The 18,930-nt window shown below is 44.8% G+C and overlaps 3 protein-coding genes across 5 annotated transcripts in view; 1 reads left to right on the forward strand and 2 right to left on the reverse strand.

Moving 5' to 3' along the window:
* The window catches only part of LOC129133929 (E3 ubiquitin-protein ligase TRIM11-like), a 61,350-nt gene that overhangs the window by 25,999 nt on the left and 16,421 nt on the right, over nt 1-18,930 (reverse strand). The window lies entirely within an intron of this gene.
* RACK1 (receptor for activated C kinase 1) lies at nt 1,856-8,584 on the reverse strand. 2 transcript variants are annotated; one of them, XM_077191026.1, is made up of 9 exons: nt 8,343-8,478; nt 7,587-7,758; nt 6,598-6,745; nt 5,496-5,591; nt 5,308-5,393; nt 4,626-4,650; nt 3,958-4,098; nt 2,658-2,768; nt 1,856-2,050 (listed from the first exon to the last, which is right to left on the reverse strand). In XM_077191026.1, exons 1-9 carry the CDS (start codon nt 8,449-8,451, stop codon nt 1,985-1,987), a joined length of 954 nt encoding a protein of 317 aa, XP_077047141.1. In that variant the 5' UTR covers nt 8,452-8,478; the 3' UTR covers nt 1,856-1,984. The 2 variants fall into 2 exon arrangements, with proteins under 2 accessions (XP_077047141.1, XP_077047142.1); XM_077191027.1 differs by lacking the exon at nt 4,626-4,650 and having other exon boundaries at nt 5,283-5,393; nt 8,343-8,584.
* Nucleotides 9,108-18,558, forward strand: LOC143695804 (uncharacterized). 2 transcript variants are annotated; one of them, XM_077191033.1, is made up of 13 exons: nt 9,108-9,482; nt 9,991-10,044; nt 10,668-10,685; nt 11,498-11,518; nt 11,714-11,734; nt 12,463-12,483; nt 12,637-12,657; nt 13,398-13,418; nt 13,512-13,532; nt 16,185-16,205; nt 16,920-16,940; nt 17,068-17,088; nt 18,444-18,558. In XM_077191033.1, exons 2-13 carry the CDS (start codon nt 10,035-10,037, stop codon nt 18,506-18,508), a joined length of 282 nt encoding a protein of 93 aa, XP_077047148.1. In that variant the 5' UTR covers nt 9,108-9,482; nt 9,991-10,034; the 3' UTR covers nt 18,509-18,558. The 2 variants fall into 2 exon arrangements, with proteins under 2 accessions (XP_077047148.1, XP_077047147.1); XM_077191032.1 differs by having other exon boundaries at nt 13,398-13,532.

Genomic DNA, 18,930 nt, shown 5'->3' on the forward strand with positions numbered 1-18,930 from the left:
GTAAAATGGGGCAGGATCTGTGCCTTTGGAGCCATTTTTGGGTTAAATTCGAGCAGAATCCGCCCCTTTGGAGCCAATTTTGGGTTCAACCCTTTGGAGCCAATTTTGGGTTAAAATGGGGCAGAATCTGCACCTTTGGAGCCAATTTTGGGGTAAATTCGAGCAGAATCCGCCCCTTTGGAGCCATTTTTGGGTTGAATTCCAGCAGAATCCTCCCCTTTGGAGCCATTTTTGGGTTGAATTCCAGCAGAATCCGCCCCTCTGGAGCAAATTTTGGGTTGAATTGGAGCAGAATCCGCCCCTTTGGAGCCATTTTTGGGTTGAATTCCAGCAGAATCCGCCCCTTTGGAGCCATTTTTGGGTTGAATTCGAGCAGAATCCGCCCCTTTGGAGCCATTTTTGGGTTGAATTCCAGCAGAATCCGCCCCTCTGGAGCCAATTTTGGGTTGAATTCCAGCAGAATCCGCCCCTTTGGAGCCATTTTTGGGTTGAATTCCAGCAGAATCCGCCCCTCTGGGGCCATTTTTGGGTTGAATTCCAGCAGAATCCGCCCTTTCAGAGCTGACTTTGTTTCGGATCCGTTCTCAGTTCTGGTCCCCGTTTGGTTCCTGGTGCTGGGAGCTGCCCCCCCCCCTCCCCTCCCCCAGTTCAATTTTGGGCCTTTCCCGGGATTTTTCCACATTTTGGGACCAATTCCTGTCAGGTTCGAGCCTCCCTCCTTTCCCAAAATCCGCATTTTTTGGTGCCTGGATTTTTTGGGATTCGCCCCCGGCCCCGTTCCCGTTCTCCCCCTGCTGTTTGCTCCTCCCTTTCCTTGCCATTTTTTTGGGGGGAAAATCCCGGATTTTTGGATTTCCCTCTCCCCTCTGGCACTTTACGGGGCTCCCGCCCCGCAGCTCTGGAGCTCCCCGGGTTGGGGATAATTTATTTTTATTTTTATTTTTATTTTTTTTTAATTTTTATTTCCATCTGGATCCTTTCCCGCCCGGGAGCTCCTCCCCCTGCCCCTCCCCTCCCTGGCGTTTTTTCCCTGAATTTTGGTGGATTTGGGAAATTTCCTCGTTGGCGTTTCAGAGCTCGTTCGGGATATTTTTGGCTATAAAAACGAGAATTAAATGGAGATTTTAGTTTTATGACTTGTCAATAATAAAGAATAAAGGAGTTGTATCCAAGGCTCGTTGGGTGCTGGGAGGAGCCGCTTCCAGGATCGGTGAATTTTGGGGTGAATTTCCCCAAAATTGGGGTCGGGGCTGCTCCAAAATCAAGCGGGGTCCAATCCCAGCTCATTAATCCTGCTCTGATCCTTGTTAATTAATAATTAATTAACACAGCCTGGAGCTGCGAGTCCAGCTCCCAACCCACTAACAAATTAATATTTAGCAGATATTTACTTTTAAAAATTAATATTTAGCAGTTTAGTTTTTTAAATTATTATCTAGCAATTATTTACTTTTAAAAATTAATATTTAGCAGGTATTTACTCTTAAAAATTATCTATTTACTTTCAAAAATGAATACTTAGCAGTTATTTACTATTAGAAATTAATTTAATATTTAGCAGTTACTTGCTTTTAAACATGAATATCCAGCAGTTATTTACTATTAGAAATTAATTTAATATCTAGCAATTATTTACTTTCATTTGGGGTTTAATTAATTTAGGTTCCTCACATCTTACATGGACCAATTTGGGGGGTTTTTAATTAATTTGGGTTTTTTTATTAATTGGGGGTTTTTTAAAACCAATTTACCGAGGAACAGCCCCAAACCCCACCCCCTGTGACGTCACCACCTTTTCCCCCTTCCCGAGGTTTTTTGCCCCAAAATCCCAGCAGGGACACGCGGCCACTCCAGCTCCAAAAATCGCCGTTTATTGACAATTTCTTGGGGTGAAAAACGGCGGAATCGGGGCTCAGCGGGTGCTGATGGTCGCCTGCCACGCCCACATCGACATTTTTGGGTTGAAAAACGGCGGAATCGGGGCTCAGCGGGTGCCAATGGTCACCTGCCACACCCGCACCAGGTTGTCGGTGTAGCCGGCGAAGAGAGTCTGGGGACAAGGACAGGGTCACCGTGGGGTCAGGGGTCACCATGGGGTCAGGGGTCACCATGGGGTCAGGGGTCACCATTTGAATGTCCCCTCCCCAGGTCAATGTCCCCAGGTAGAGTCCCCTGCCCAGGTGTTGGGACCCCATTTGAATGTCCCCTCTCCAGGTCAGTGTCCCCAGGTGAGATTCCCAGGTGAGGTCCCCAGGTGAGGGCCCCTGCCCAGGTGTTGGGACCCCAAACCCCCCTGAGCCAGTGAGGGGTCCCCAGGGCCTCATCCCCAAATTCTCGTCCCCAGGTGAGTTCCCCCTGCCCAGGTGAGGGTCCCCAATGCCCAGGTGAGTGTCCCTGCCCAGGTGAGGGTGCCCAGCCCAGGTGAGGGTGCCCAGGTGAGTGTCCCCAATGCCCAGGTGAGTGTCCCCAATGCCCAGGTGAGTTCCCCCAGCCCAGGTGAGTGTCCCCAATGCCCAGGTGAGGGTGCCCAGGTGAGTGTCCCCAATGCCCAGGTGAGTTCCCCCAGCCCAGGTGAGTATCCCCCTGCCCAGGTGAGTGTCCCCAATGCCCAGGTGAGTGTCCCCAGCACCCAGGTGAGTGTCCCCAGGTGTCCTCACCTGCCCATCTGCTGACCAGGCCAGCGAGGTGCACTGGGGCGGCTCCGCTTTGCTGCTGGTGCTGATCACCTCCTGCTTCAGCTCGTCCACGATGATCTTCCCCTCCAGGTCCTGCAGGTGGCAGCAGCCCGGTCCCACCTGATCCCACCTGATCCCACCTGGATCCTGCCCGGATCCCACCTGGATCCTGCCCTGGATCCTGCCCAGATCCCACCTGGATCTCACCCTGATCTCACCTGGATCCCACCTGGATCCTGCCCTGATCCCATCTGGATCCTGCCCTGATCCCACCTGGATCCCACCTGGATCCTGCCCAGATCTCACCTGGATCTCACCTGGATCCCACCTGGATCCTGCCCAAATCCCCCCTTGATCCCCCAGCCCAGGTGGCTCAGAAACAGCCTCTGGGTTTCCCCACGGAGCGGTCGGAGGCATTTCAGTTTCATCACAGCACGGAGAGGAACCCCAACCCCAATCAATCCCTGTTATCCCAACCCCAATCAATCCCTGTTATCCCAATCCCAAAAATCCCAGTTTTTTACCCAAATCTTGATGCTGGGGCCGGTGGCCGCGCACAGCCAGTAGCGGTTGGGGCTGAAGCAGAGCGCGTTGATCCCATCCCTGTTCTGACCCCATTATCCCGATCCCATTATCCCAATCCCATTATCCCAATCCCATTATCCCAATCCCAATCCCATTATCCCAATCCCATTATCCCATTGATTTCCCCATTTCCCCATTTCTTTACCCAGATCTTGATGCTGGGGCCGGTGGCTGCGCACAGCCAGTATCAGTGGGGCTGAAGCAGAGCGCGTTGATCCCGTCCCCGTTCTGACCCCATTATCCCAATCCCATCACCCCAATCCCATTATCCCCATCCCATTATCCCGATCCCATTATCCCAATCCCATTATCGCATTGATTTCCCCATTTCCCCGTTTCTTTACCCAGATCTTGATGCTGGGGCCGGTGGCTGCGCACAGCCAGTAGCGGTTGGGGCTGAAGCAGAGCGCGTTGGTCCCGTCCCCGTTCTGATCCCAATCCCATTATCCCAATCCCATTATCCCAATCCCATTATCCCATTATCCCATTGATTTCCCCATTTCCCAGTTTTTTACCCAGATCTTGATGCTGGGGCCGGTGGCTGCACACAGCCAGTAGCGGTTGGGGCTGAAGCAGAGCGCGTTGATCCCATCCCCATTCTGACCCCATTCCTGACCCCATTCTCCCAATCCCATTATCCCAATCCCAATCCCATTATCCCAATCCCATTATCCCATTAATTTCCCCGGTTTTTTACCCAGATCTTGATGCTGGGGCCGGTGGCTGCGCACAGCCAGTAGCGGTTGGGGCTGAAGCAGAGCGCGTTGATCACGTCCCCCCCGTCCAGCGTGTACAGGTGCTTGCCCTCGTTCAGGTCCCACAGCATGGCCTGGCCGTCCTGGGGGGACATGGGGACATTGGGGACATCAACAGGGACATTGGGGACATCAACAGGGACATTGGGGACATTGGGGACACCCAGACTGGGACATTGGGGACATTGGGGACAGGTGCTTGCCCTCGTTCAGGTCCCACAGCATGGCCTGGCCATCCTGGGGGGGACATGGGGACATTGGGGACATCACTGGGGACACTGGGGACATCATTGGGGACATTGGGGACATCATTGGGGACAGGTGCTTGCCCTCGTTCAGGTCCCACAGCATGGCCTGCCCATCCTGGGGACATTGGGGACACCCCCAGTGGGACACCAGGTCCAGAACCAGGACACCTGAGTGTCCCTGACTGTCCCAGGTGTGTCCCTGACTGTCCCAGGTGTGTCCCCACGCCCCAGGTGTGTCCCCAGGCTCACCTTTCCCCCCGAGGCACACAGTGACCCGTCAGGTGACACAGTGACCGTGTTCAGGTGTCCCCAGGTGTGTCCCCAGGTGTGTCCCCATTCCCCAGGTGTGTCCCCAGGCTCACCTTTCCCCCAGAGGCACACAGTGACCTGTCAGGTGACACAGTGACCGTGTTCAGGTGTCCCCAGGTGTGTCCCCAGGCCCCAGGTGTGTCCCCAGGTGTGTCCCAGGTGTGTCCCCAGGCTCACCTTTCCCCCCGAGGCACACAGTGACCCATCAGGTGACACGGTGACCGTGTTCAGGTGTCCCCAGGTGTGTCCCCAGGTGTGTCCCCATTCCCCAGGTGTGTCCCCAGGCTCACCTTTCCCCCGGAGGCACACAATGACCCGTCAGGTGACACAGTGACCGTGTTCAGGTGTCCCCAGCTGTGTCCCCAGGTGTGTCCCCATGTCCCAGGTGTGTCCCAGGTGTGTCCCCATTCCCCAGGTGTGTCCCAGGTGTGTCCCAGGTGTGTCCCAGGTGTGTCCCCAGGCTCACCTTTCCCCCCGAGGCACACAGTGACCCGTCAGGTGACACGGTGACCGTGTTCAGGTGTCCCCAGGTGTGTCCCCAGGTGTGTCCCCATTCCCCAGGTGTGTCCCCATTCCCCAGGTGTGTCCCAGGTGTGTCCCCAGGCTCACCTTTCCCCCCGAGGCACACAGTGACCCGTCAGGTGACACGGTGACCGTGTTCAGGTGTCCCCAGGTGTGTCCCCATTCCCCAGGTGTGTCCCCAGGCTCACCTTTCCCCCCGAGGCACACAGTGACCCGTCAGGTGACACGGTGACCGTGTTCAGGTACCCCGTGTGCCCGATGTGGTTCGTCTTCAGCTTGCAGTTGGCCAGGTTCCACACCTGGGGACAGGGACAGGGACAGGGACAGGCAGGTGAGCCCGGGGCTCCTGGGGGCCCCAGGTGTGCCCAGCTTGGGGCTCTCACCTGGCCCAGGTGTCTCACCTTGACCAGTTTGTCCCAGCCGCAGGAGACGATGATGGGGTTGCTGCTGTTGGGGGAGAAGCGAACGCACGAAACCCACTCGGAATGGCTCTCGTCCTGTGGGACAGGTGGGACAGGTGAGGGACAGGTGAGGGACAGGTGGGGGACAGGTGAGGGACAGGGGAGGGACAGGTGAGGGACAGGTGAGGGAGAGGTGGGGGACAGGTGAGAGACAAATGGGACAGGTGAGGGACAGGTGGGACAGGTGAGGGACAGGTGAGGGACAGGTGAGGGACAGGTGGGGGACAGGTGGGGGACAGGTGAGACAGGTGAGGGACACGTGAGGACATCCCCATAACTAACCCCAAATCCCCTATAACTGACCCCAAACTGCCCCAAATCCCCCGGATTTCACCCCAAACCCCAATCCCACCTGCACGGTGCACTTGCAGACGCCCAGGGTGTTCCAGAGCTCGATGGTTTTGTCCCGGCAGTGACCAGGACTGACCCCAAACTGCCCCAAATCCCCCATTACTGACCCCAAACCCCCATTACTGACCCCAAATCCCCAGAATTCACCCCAAAATCCCCACCCCACCTGCACGGTGTACTTGCAGACGCCCAGGGTGTTCCAGAGCTTGATGGTTCTGTCCTAGCAGTGACCAGGACTGACCCCAAACCCCTCAGAATTCACCCCAAATCCCCGGAATTCACCCCAAATCCCCGGATTTCACCCCAAAATCCTCTCCCACCTGCACGGTGTACTTGCAGACGCCCAGGGTGTTCCAGAGCTTGATGGTTCTGTCCCAGCAGTGACCAGGACTGACCCCAAACCCCCATTACTGACCCCAAACCCACCAGGACTGACCCCAAATCCCCCATAACTGACCTCAAATCCCCAGAATTCACCCCAAATCCCCGGATTTCACCCCAAAATCCCCCTCCCACCTGCACGGTGTACTTGCAGACGCCCAGGGTGTTCCAGAGCTTGATGGTTCTGTCCCAGCAGTGACCAGGACTGACCCCAAACCCCCATTACTGACCCAAAATCCCCGGAATTCACCCCAAACCCCCATTACTGACCCCAAATCCCCGGAATTCACCCCAAAACCCCCCACCCCACCTGCACGGTGTACTTGCAGACGCCCAGGGTGTTCCAGAGCTTGATGGTTTTGTCCCGCGAGCCCGACACGATCTGGCGGTTGTCGGACGAGAAGGCCACGCTCAGCACGTCCTTGGTGTGCCCCACGAAGCGGCGCGTGGTGGTGCCCCTGCGGGGTGGGGATCGGGGTGAAATACACGGAAATTGGGAAAAACGGACGGAAAAACGGGGAAAACGGGCCAAAAATGGGAAAAACGGACGGAAAAATGGGGAAAACGGCCCAAAAATGGGAAAAACGGCTGGAAAAACAGGGGGGAAATGGCCATAAAATGGAAAAAAAACCAGATGGGAATTGGGGGAAAATGGCCATAACTGGGGTGAAATAGCCATAAAATGGGAAAAAGCAGCAAGAAATTGGGGTGAAATAGCCATAAATTGGGAAAAAACAGCAAGGAATTGGGGTGAAATAGCCATAAATTGGGAAAAAACAACCAGGAATTGTGGTGAAATAGCCATAAAATGGGAAAAAACAACCAGGAATTGTGGTGAAATAGCCATAAATTGGGAAAAAACAGCAAGGAATTGGGGTGAAATAGCCATAAATTGGGAAAAACAGCCATAGAAAGCAGCCAGGAGCTGGGGTGAGAAGAGGCATGCAATGATTGACCCAGTGGAACTGGGATCAGTGGGAATTGGATGGAAGCAGTTTCAGGTTAAGATTTGGGGATTTGAGGAGTTTGACCCCACAAATTCCGGCCCTTTTCCAGCTGCACCCCCTCAATGGACACCCCCAAAAATAAAAAATCCCCAAAAACCCCAAAATCCCCGGGGGCTGCTGGCGCAGGCCTCTCCCATCATCATTGCAGGACTTGTCCTCAGACCCCCGGGGGGATCAGTGCGAACTCAGCTGTAATCATCGGGAGAGGGGCGGCGAGCGGCCCGGGCCCCAAAACCCCCGGATTTCACCCCAAAATGAGCCCCCAAACCCCGGCTTTCACCCCGAAACGCACGTGGTGAGGTCCCAGAGGCGCAGGGTGCCGTCCCAGGAGCCCGACAGCGCAAACTGCCCGTCGGACGAGATCACCACGTCGCTGACAAAGTGCGAGTGCCCGCGCAGCGCCCGCTGCGGGATCCCGTAGTTGGTCTCGTCACGCGTCAGCTTCCACATGATGATGGTTTTATCTGGGGAGGGGGCAACGAGGGCTCACAACGGGACCCCAGACTCATTGGGGTCACAACGGGACCCCAGACTCATTGGGGTCACAACGGGACCCCAAACTCATTGGGGTCACAACGGAGCCCCCAGACTCACTGGGGTCACAGCGGGACCCCCGAGACTCATTGGGGTCACAACGGGAGCCCCGGGAGCCCCCAGACCCATTGGGGTCACAACGGGGACCCCCGTGAGCCCCCAGACCCAGCAGAGTCACCCCAAGGACCCCCGGGCTCAGCAGGGTCACACCGGGATCCCCCCTGCCCGTGATGGTCTCGTCTGGGGAGGGGGCAATGGAGGGGTCACAGCGGGACCCTTGGGAGCCCCCAGACCCAGCAGGGTCAAACCAGGACCCCCCCTGCCCCTTCCTCATCCTCACTCCATCCCAGCCCCTTCCTCACTCTCACTCTGCTCTTCCTCATCCTCCCTCATTAACCGGTCCCGCTGCCCCGGGGTGCCCCCCTAGGCCCCTCCCGCGGGCTCCCCGCGGTCCCGGCCGCCCTCTCCTCCCTCACAGCAGCCCCCGGAGCCCTCGGGCCCGATGGTCCCGCACCGCGCGAGGCCGACAGGATCATGTCGGGGAACTGCGGCGTGGTGGCGATCTGCGTCACCCAGCCGTTGTGGCCCTTCAGGGTGCCGCGCAGGGTCATCTGCTCCGTCATGGCGGCAGATGGCGGCAGATGGCGGCGGCGGCGCGCGGCGGGAGCGGCGGGATCCGCGGGATGGCGGCGGATGCGCGTAGGCCTCGGCCCGGGCCCGTCCGTCCCCTCAGACCGGCGCGGGCGGAAAGAGGCGGTGACGCTTTCGGCGGAACCGGAAGTGACGTGCGCCGTACGGCAACATGGCGGCCGGCATTGGAAACATGGCGGCCGGCATGGTAAACATGGCGGCCGGCACTGGAAACATGGCGGCCGGCACTGGAAACATGGCGGCCGGCATGGGAAACATGGCGGCCGGCATTGCAAACATGGCGGCCGGCATTGCAAACATGGCGGCCGGCATTGGAAACATGGCGGCCGGCATTGGAAACATGGCGGCCGGCATTGGAAACATGGCGGCGCCCTGTGGGGTTGTACGGAAAGGGGGGATTTGGGGGGGACAGCGTCCCCCAGTGCCCCCCCAGTGTCCCCCAAAACATCCCAGTGTCCCCCAAAACATCCCAGTGTCCTTCAGAGGGTCGCAGTGTCCCCCCAGTGTCCCCCCAAAACGCCCCAGTGTCCCCCCAAAGGATCCCAGTGTCCCCCAGTGTCCCTGCCTGCCCCCTGCCCTCACGGCAGGCCCAGATCCCATTCAGGATCCCAATTTAGGATCCCAATTTAGGATCCCAATTTAGGATCCCCATTTAGGATCCCAATTTAGGATCCCATTTAGGATCCCAATTTAGGATCCCGTTCCCTCCGTGCCCATTTTGGGATCCTCCTCCCAGTTAAATTTGGGAACTGGGCCTGGTTCCAGCTCAGCTGTCGCGGCTCCTCCGAGGCTCCGGGCCCCGAAACCCCGGCCCAAAACCCCAAAATCCCTTCCCAAAAACCCCCAAAATCCCACCCTAAAATCCCCCAAATCCCACCCCACACCCCCCCAAAAAAAACCCCAAAATCCCCTCCCCAAAAACCCCAAATTCCTTCCCCAAAAATCCCAAAATCCCACCCCAAAATCCCACCCCAAACCCAGCGTGGGGGAGCAGCCGGGGCCGGTGAGTGCTGACCCCGATTTGGGGATTTCTTTCAGGATTTGGGGATTGATTTGGGAATTTAGTTCGGGATTTACTTTGGGATTTATTTTGGGATTTATTTTGGGATTTTTGGGGGATTTGGGGATTTATTTGGGTATTTATTTGGGGTTTGGGGATTTGAGGATTTGGAGATTGATTTGGGGATTGATTTGGGGATTGATTTGGGATTTATTTGGGAAATATTTGGGTGTTATTTGGGAATTTATTTGGGGATTTATTTGGGGTTTATTTGGGGATTATTTGGGGATTGATTTGGGGATTAATTTGGGGATTTGGGGGTGATCCTGGTAATTCCCTAACTCATAATTCCCAGCCTGGAAACCGGGAAATTGTGGGGAAATTGGGAAATCCTGGGGAAATTGGGAAATTCCTCCCTTTCCCTCACTCCTCCGGCCTGGAACATTCCCAAAATTCCCAGATTTTCCTGGAAAATGCAACCCTGACCCAATTCTGGCCTTTTTTCCCCCAGGCTGAGGGGGCCCGGAGCCGAGCGTGGCTGGGAGCAGCGCCGGGATGGAGCCAGGTGGGTGGAAATTAATTTATTTTTGGGTGCAAATTGGGGTTTTTTTGGGGTACAAATTGATTTTTTTTTGGGTGCAAATTGGGTTTTTTGGGGGTACAAATTGATTTTTTTTGGGTGCAAATTGGGGTTTTTGGGGTACAAATTGATTTTTTTTTTGGGTGTAAATTGGGTTTTTTTGGGGTACAAATTGATTTTTTTAGGGGGGTGGAAATCGATTTTTTTTGGGTGCAAATTGATTTTTTTGGGGGGTGGAAATTGGGGTTTTTTGGGGTGCAAATTGATTTTTTTTGGGTGCAAATTGATTTTTTTGGGTGCAAATTAATTTTTCTTTGGCTGCAAATTGGGGTTTTTTTTGGGGGGTGGAAATCGATTTTTTTTGGGGTGCAAATTGATTTTTTTGGGGTGCAAATTGATTTTTTTTGGGGTGCAAATTGATTTTTTTTTGGGTGGAAATGGATTTTTTTTGGGGTGGAAATGGATTTTTTTTGGGGTGGAAATGGATTTTTTTGGGGGGTAGGAAAAAAGTCCCCCCAGAATATTCAGATTTAACTGAGCTGGGCCTTCATTCCCTGCTGGGAGTGCCCCAAACTGAGCCCGTCTGTGCCTTTTTTTCCTCTTTTCAGGGGAAAATGCAGCTCTGGGTGAGAGATTTTCCTCCTTTTCCCCGCGGAATGTTCCGGAATGTGCTCGATCAACCGCCCTTAACTCCACCCTTATTCCCCTTTTATTTCCCCTTTTTTCCCCTTTTTCCCCTTTATTTTCTCCCCATTTTTCCACTTTTATTTTCCCCCTTTATTCCCCCCTTATTTCCCCATTTTTGCCTTTATTTTCTCCCTTTATTTCCCCTTTATTTTTCCCCCTTTTTCTCCCTTTTTTTCCCTTTATTTTCCCCCCTTTCCCCCCCACTTTTCCCCTTTTATTTTCCCTTTATTTTCTTTCTTTCTCCCGCTTTATTTCCCCTCTTTTTTATATTTTATTTTCTCCCCTTTTTTCCCCTTTATTTTCTCCCCTTTTCCCCTTTCTTTTTCCCGTTTTTCCCCTTTATTTTCTCCCTTTTTTCCCCTTTATTTTTCCCATTTTTCCCCATTATTTTTCCCTTTATTTTCTCCCTTTTTTCCCATTTATTTCCCCCCTTTTTTCCCCTTTATTTTTCCCTTTATTTTCTCCCTTTTTTTCTCATTTATTTCCCCTCTTTTTTCTATTTTATTTTCTCCCCTTTTCCCCTTTATTTTTCCCATTTTTCCCCTTTATTTTTCCCTTTATTTTCTCCCTTTTTTCCCATTTATTTCCCCCCTTTTTCCCCTTTATTTTCTCCCTTTATTCCCCCTTTTTTCCCCTTTATTTTCCCCCTTTTCCTGGTTTTCCCCCCCCTTTTTTTTTTCTATTTTATTTCCCCCTTTATTTCCCCTTTTTTCCCCATTTTCTGATTCCTTTTCCCTCTCTCCCTTCCCAGAGGAGCGGGACAGGAGGATCAGTGAGTTCCTTTTCTTTTTTTCCATGAAAAAATCAAATTCCAACATTTTTTCATCAATTTTGGGGTCCCCGGGAGGTTTTTGGGGCTGCTCCTGAAAAATTTGGGATTTTGGGACCCTGGGGATGGGTCCAGACCTGGAAAACTCCAAATAATTTGAATTTTCTTTTTTTTTTGTTTTTAATTTTTTGCTTCCAGGCAAACTCACCTCGGACCTGGGTAAGGAATTCTGGGATTAAAACGGGGGATTTGGCCTCAAAATGAAAGATTTGGCTTTGGAAATTGTCGATTTCTCCCTAAAACAAAGTTTGGGTCTTCAAGCGGGAACTTTCACCCCAAATTTGTGCTTGAAATGGGAATTTTCCAATTCGAATTAAAACTGAGGCCCCAATCATGCAAATCAGAGCCGTAAAAAAATTAAAATTGGAAAATTTCGTGCATTTTTGGGGTGGTTTTGGGGCTGGTTTTTCCTAATTAAACACAATTTTTAGGATTGTAGGGGCGGTGTTAAATAAAAATAAAAATTCCCAAAAATTGGAGGTTCTGGGCTGGGAGGATTTGGGGATTTTTTTGGACTTTGGGGTTTTTTCATATTTATTATTTCCTGGGATTTTGGGTGAATTTGGGCTGGTTTTTATTTCCTTTCCTGTGTTTTTATTCCCTTTCCTGTTTGTTTTTATTCCCTTTCCTGTTTTTTAATTTCCTTTCCTGTGTTTTTATTTCCTTTCCTGTTTGTTTTTATTTATTTTCCTGTTTTTTTTTATTTCCTTTCCTGTGTTTTTATTCCCTTTCCTGTTTTTTAATTTCCTTTCCTGTTTTTTAATTTCCTTTCCTGGTTTTTTTATTTCCTTTCCTGTTTTTTTATTTCCTTTCCTGTTTGTTTTTATTCCCTTTCCTGGTTTTTAATTCCCTTTCCTGGTTTTTTATTTATTTTCCTGCTTTTTTAGGTGAATCCAGCGCCAAACTCAGTCAGTCCAAGGCCAAAATCCTCATTTTAAAGGAAATTTTGGGGGGAAAATTCCCAATTCCCGGCACCACCACGGAGCCCTCACAAAACGAAGGAATTTTCTCACAATTCTCCTTTTCCTGCTTCTTTTCCCCTTTTTTTCCCCTTTTTGCAGAGGAACGTGACCGGAAAATCAGTGAGTGCCAATTCCTGCTGCTTTTGGGGGAAAATCCCCGGGTTTGGGGCAAAACTGATCCTGGCCTGGGGAATAGGAAATGAATCATGTCCCCCAATTTCCCCCCAATTTCACCCAAATTTTCACCGAATTTCTCCCAATTTTCACCCAATTTCCCCCAATTTTCCCCCAAATTTCACCTGAATTTCTCCCAAATTTCCCCCAATTTTCCCCCAAATTTTCACTGAATTTCTCCCAAATTTCCCCCATTTTCCCCCAATTTTCCCCAAATTTTCACTGAATTTCTCCCAAATTTCATCGAAATTTTCCCCAAATTTCCCCTGAATTTCTCCCAAATTTCTCCCCAATTTTCCCCCAAATTTTCACCGAATTTCTCCCGAATTCCTCCCAAATTTCTCCCAAATTTTCACAGAATTTCTCCCAAATTTCACCTGAATTTCTCCCAAATTTTCACTGGATTTCTCCCAATTTTCCCCCAAATTTCCCCCAATTACCCCAAATTTTCCCTCAAATTTTCACTGAATTTCTCCCAATTTTCCCCCAATTTCTCCCAAATTTCACCCAAATTTCTCCCCAATTTTCCCCCAAATTTTCACTGAATTTCCCCCAAATTTCACCCAAATTTTCACTTAATTTCTCCCAAATTTCCCCCAATTTTCCCCCAAATTTCCCCTGAATTCCCCCAAATTTCCCCCATAAAACCCCCCCAAAACCCCAAATTTCCTCTTTTTCCTCGCCAGCCAAGCTCGCTGCTGAGATCCGTGAGTTCCCCTGGCCCCGCGGGTTTGGGGCTCAAACGGGCCCGGGTTGGGGTCGGTTCCTGCGTTAACCCCGAGTTCCCCCCTGGGCCCCAGGGCGGCTCACGGCGCTGCTGGGTACGGACACTGCACTCACTGCAGGGGGGTTTGGGGCTGTTTGATTAATTACTAATTATTAATTATTAATTATTAATTATCAATTATTCATTATTCATGATTCATTATTCATTATTATTTATTATTTATTATTTATTATTTATTATTTATTATTTATTATTTATTATTTATTATTTACTATTTATTAATTATTAATTATTAATTATTAATTACTCATTATTAATTATTAATTATTAATTATTCATTATTCATTATTCATGATTCATTATTAATTGTTAATTATTCATTATTCATCATTCATTATTCATTATTCATTATTCATTGTTAGTTGTTAGTTATTCATTATTCATTATTCATTAGTAATTATTCATTATTAATTATTCATTATTCATTATTCATTATTCATTATTCATTATGCATTATTAAGTGTTAGTTATTAGTTATTAATTATTAATTATTAATTATTCATTATTCATTATTAATTGTTAGTTGTTAGTTATTCATTATTCATTATTCATTATTCATTAGTAATTATTCATTATTAATTATTCATTATTCATTATTCATTATTCATTAGTAATTGTTAGTTATTAATTATTAATTATTAATTATTCATTATTCATTATTCATTATTCATCATTCATCATTCATTAGTAATTGTTAGTTGTTAGTTATTAATTATTCATTATTCATTATTCATTATTCATTATTCATTATTCATCATTCATCATTCATTATTAACTATTCATTATTCATTATTCATTATTCATTATTCATTATTAATTGTTAGTTATTAATTATTAATTATTAATTATTAATTATTAATTATTAATTATTCATTATTCATTATTCATTATTCATTAGTGCTGGGGTGAAGAAAGCTAGAAATACAATTATCTATTGTATTTTTAATTTATTTTATTTTTAGCTGATTTATTGTATTGATTAATCTTTAATTTTTTTAATTTATTGATTTTTTAATTTTATTTTTATTTTTATTTATTTGATTTATCAATTTATTTTTATTTTTATTTTGGTTTTGTTTTTATTTTATTTATCGGTGGATTTTTAATTTTATTTATTTTATTTATTGATTTTTATTTTGATATTTTTTTATTTATATTACTTATCAATTTATTTGCAATTTTTATTTTTATTTTGTTTTTATTTTTATTTTATTTATCGATGGATTTTAAATTTTATTTATTTTATTTATTCATTTTTATTTTGATATTTTTTTATTTATATTGCTTATCGATTTATTTGCAATTTTTATTTTTATTTTGGTTTTGTTTTTATTTCATTTATCGATGGGTTTTTAATGTTATTTATTTTATTTATTGATTTTTATTTTTATATTTTTATTTATATTACTTATCGATTTATTTGTAATTTTTATTTTTATTTTGTTTTTATTTTTATTTCATTTATCGATGGATTTTTAATTTTATTTATTTTATTTACTCATTTTTATTTTCATAATTTTTTATTTATATTACTTATCGATTTATTTGCAATTTTTATTTTTATTTTGTTTTTATTTTTATTTCATTTATCGATGGATTTTAATGTTATTTATTTTATTTATTGATTTTTATTTTTATATTTTTATATTACTTATCGATTTATTTGCAATTTTTATTTTTATTTTGTTTTTATTTTTATTTCATTTATCGATGGATTTTTAATTTTATTTATCTTATTTATTGATTTTTATTTTGACATTTTTTTATTTATATTACTTATCGATTTATTTGCAATTTTTATTTTTATTTTGGTTTTGTTTTTATTTTATTTATCGATGGATTTTTTATTTTATTTATTTTATTTATTGATTTTTATTTTTATAATTTTTTATTTATATTACTTATCGATTTATTTGCAATTTTTATTTTTATTTTGGTTTTGTTTTTATTTTATTTATCGATGGATTTTTAATTTTATTTATTTATTGATTTCTATTTTTAATTTTATTGATTTATTATTTTATTTATGTTATTTACCGATTAATTTGCAATTTTTATATTTATTCTGCTTTTGTTCTTATTTTATTTGTTGACTGATTTTAAATTTTATTTATTGATTTATTTTTATTATTATTTTTTTTTTTTTGGTTTAATTTTTAAATTTATTTTTTAATTTAATTTAATTTAATTTTAATTTTATTTTATTTTATTTTATTGTATTTTATTTTATTTTATTTTATTTTTTATGATTTATTTTACTTTATTATTATTATTTCTTATTATTTATTTATTGAAAACCCAGTAAATGTTAGAGAAGGTCATGAATGGAAAAAGATGCGAAAATCACAAATATTGGCCAGGAAAATGTGGAACAAGAACCCAGAGAAACGGAAAAATTCAATTTTTGGTGCTGAAACAATGAATGAAACCAGCAGGAAATTGGGAATTCTCTTTGCTGGGGGAAAATCGGAATTTTTGGGGATTTTTTGGGCTTTGGGGAGGGGGGAGGTGGAGCACAGCCCCAAAATGCTGAGTTTTGGTGATTTATTGTTAATTTTTGTAATTTCTGGTGATTTTTGGTGCTTCATTGTTAATTTTTGGTGATTTTTGGTAATTTTTAGTGCTTCATTGTTAATTTTTTGTGATTTTTTGTAATTTTTGGTGCTTTTTGGTGCTTTTCCCACAGCCGAGCGCGACTCCGGGCTCCGTAAGTGCTGAAATTCCCCAAAATTCCCCAAAATCCCCCAAAATTCCCCCAAATTCCCCAAAATTTCCTCTCCTGCCGCTGCCCAGCCCCAATTCCTCCTCATTTTATAATTTATAAAATTCTATAAAATTATAAATAATATAATAATAATCTATAATTATATATAATATATAAAAATATATAATAATAATAATCTATAATTATATATTAAAATATATATAATATATAATTATAAATATATAAATAATTTTAATTCTATTAAAATCACAATCTTTAAAATTATTATTGTGGCTGTTTCAATAATACTTCGACCATATTAATTATTAAAATTCATTCTATCCACACATTAATTATTAAAATTAATTGTATCCACACTTAAAATTTAATTTGTTCCTTCTTAGTGAATATTTATGAAAATATTGTGAAAAATTGAATATATTTTAAAAATTGATTATATAAAAATTGATCATATAGAAATTGATTTTATAAAAATTGATTATATAAAAATTGATTTTATAAAAATTGATCATATAAAAGTTGATTGTATAAAAATTGATTATATAAAAATTGATTATGTAAAAATTGATTATATAAAAATTATTTATATAAAAATTGTTCCTATCAAAATCGATTCTGTTGATTTTATTTATATTTTGATTTTTGATCGGACTGAATTCCATAATTGCAATTTATTCCCTTTATTTCTGTTTTTAGGGAAGCTCCGAGCAGAGCTGGGTGAGTTCGGGGCAAAATGGGGAAAAGGAGCCAAAATTCAATTTTTGTTGTTATTTTTTTTATTTTTATTTTTATTTTAATCTGAATTCTCATTTTGATTTTAAATTTTGATTTTTTTTCCCCTCAGCCAAATGCGACGCCACCATCAGTGAGTGCCCCAGGGAACGGGGGAAACCTGGGATTTGGGGCAAAATCCTCGAATTCCAGAGAATTTGGGGCAAAATCCTCGAATTCCAGAGAATTTGGGCAAAATCCTCGAATTCCAGAGAATTTGGGGGAATAAATCCCTGAATTCCACCGGGTTTGGGGAAAAAAAAAATCCAAATTTTTTCCCAGAATTTGTTCACAGAATTTGGGGGAAAAAAATTCCCTGAATTCCACATAATTTGGGGGGGAAAAAAATCCTGAATTTCATGGAATTTTGGGGAAAAAAAATCCAAATTTCACGAGACTTGGGGGGAGAAAAGAAAAAATCCCAAATTTCGCAGAATTTGGGGAAAAATCCCCGGAATTTCAGGGCTGAGGGGGGCTGAGCCTGAATTTGGGGGAAAAGGGGGGAAAAAGGGGAAAAAAAGGGGAATAAAAGGGAAAAAAAAGGGGAAAAAAAGGGGAAAAATGGGGGGGGGGGGGAATGGGGAGAAAAAAGGGAAAAAAATGGGGAAGAAATGGGATAAAAAAGGGGAAGAAAAGGGGAAAAAAAAGGGAAAAAATGGGGTAAAAATGGGGGAAAAAAGGGAAAAAAAGGGGAAAAAATGGAAAAAACGGGAAAAAAATGGAAAAATGGAAAAAAAGGGGGGAAAAGGGGAAGAAATGGGATAATAAAACGGAAAAAGGGAAGAAATGGGAAGAAAAAAGGGAAAACAAGGGGAAGAAATGGGAAAAAAAAGGAAAAAGGGAAAATGGAAAACAAAAAAGGGAAAAAAAGGGGAAAAATGGGGGGGGGGAATGGGGAGAAAAAAGGGAAAAATGGGGAAATATGGGATAAAAAAGGGGAATAAAAGGGGAAAAAAAGGGAAAAAATGGGGTAAAAATGGGGGGAAAAAGGGAAAAAAAGGGGAAAAAATGGAAAAACGGGAAAAAATGGAAAAATGAAAAAAGGGGGCAAAAGGGGAAGAAATGGGATAAAAACGGAAAAAGGGGAAGAAATGGGAAGAAATGGAAAAAAAAAGAAAAAGGGGGAAAAATGGAAAACAAAATGGAAGAAAAGGGGAAAAAATGGAAGAAAAGGGAAGAAAAGGGGGGAAAAAAAGGAAAAAAATGGAGAAAAAAAAGGGAAAAAGGGGAAAAATGGGGAAAAATAGGGAATAAAAGGGGAAGAAATGGGGGAAAAAATGGGGAAAAAATGTGAATAAAAGGGAAAAAATGGAAAAAAAAAGGGAAAAAGGGGCAGAAATGGGAATAAAGGGGGGAAAAGGGGCAGAAATGGGAACAATAAAAGGGAAAAATGGAAATGGTGATGAAGGACGGCCCCGATCGGGGAATTTGCGGCGTTTTGGGTTCCAGGGATCTTCACGGTGGAGCTCGGTGAGTGCGGCCCCGGTAATGAACCCCCGGTAATTAATGAGTGATTAATGATTAATGAATAATTAATGAGCTCATTAACGACCCTTCCGGCTCCCCCAGGCAGCGGCACACCGGATCGGTGAGTTCAGGGCTCCGGGGAATGTGGAAAAAGCGGAATTTGGGGCAAACATCGGATTTGGGGCAAAAATTGGGATTTTGGGGAAAAATCGGAATTTGGGCAAAATTGGGATTTGGGGCAAAATCGGAATTTGGGGTAAAATCGGGATTTGGGGCCAACATCGGAATTTGGAGCAAAATCGGGATCTGGGGCCAAAATCGGAATTTGGGAAAAATCGGAACTTTGGGCAAAATCGGAATTTGGGGCAAAATCGGAATTTGGGGCAAAATCGGAATTTGGGGCAAAATCGGAATTTGGGGCAAAATTGGGATTTGGGGCCAAAATCGGAACTTTTGGGCCAAAATTGGG

The sequence above is a fragment of the Agelaius phoeniceus genome, chromosome 27 (genome assembly GCF_051311805.1).
Source record: "Agelaius phoeniceus isolate bAgePho1 chromosome 27, bAgePho1.hap1, whole genome shotgun sequence".
NCBI classification, from domain to species: domain Eukaryota; kingdom Metazoa; phylum Chordata; class Aves; order Passeriformes; family Icteridae; genus Agelaius; species Agelaius phoeniceus.

Coding starts and splice junctions, on each gene's coding strand:
- RACK1 (XM_077191027.1), bottom strand. CDS start 8,451: ATGACGGAGCAGATGACCCTGCGCGGCACCCTGAAGGGCCACAACGGC. Junction 7,759..8,342: donor GATCCTGTCGGCCTCGCGCG/GTGCGGGACCAT, acceptor CCCCCTCCCCAG/ATAAAACCATCATCATGTGG. Junction 6,746..7,586: donor CGCCTCTGGGACCTCACCAC/GTGCGTTTCGGG, acceptor CCCACCCCGCAG/GGGCACCACCACGCGCCGCT.
- LOC143695804 (XM_077191032.1), top strand. Junction 16,941..17,067: donor GAAGCTCCGAGCAGAGCTGG/GTGAGTTCGGGG, acceptor TTTTCCCCTCAG/CCAAATGCGACGCCACCATC. Junction 17,089..18,443: donor CAAATGCGACGCCACCATCA/GTGAGTGCCCCA, acceptor TTTGGGTTCCAG/GGATCTTCACGGTGGAGCTC.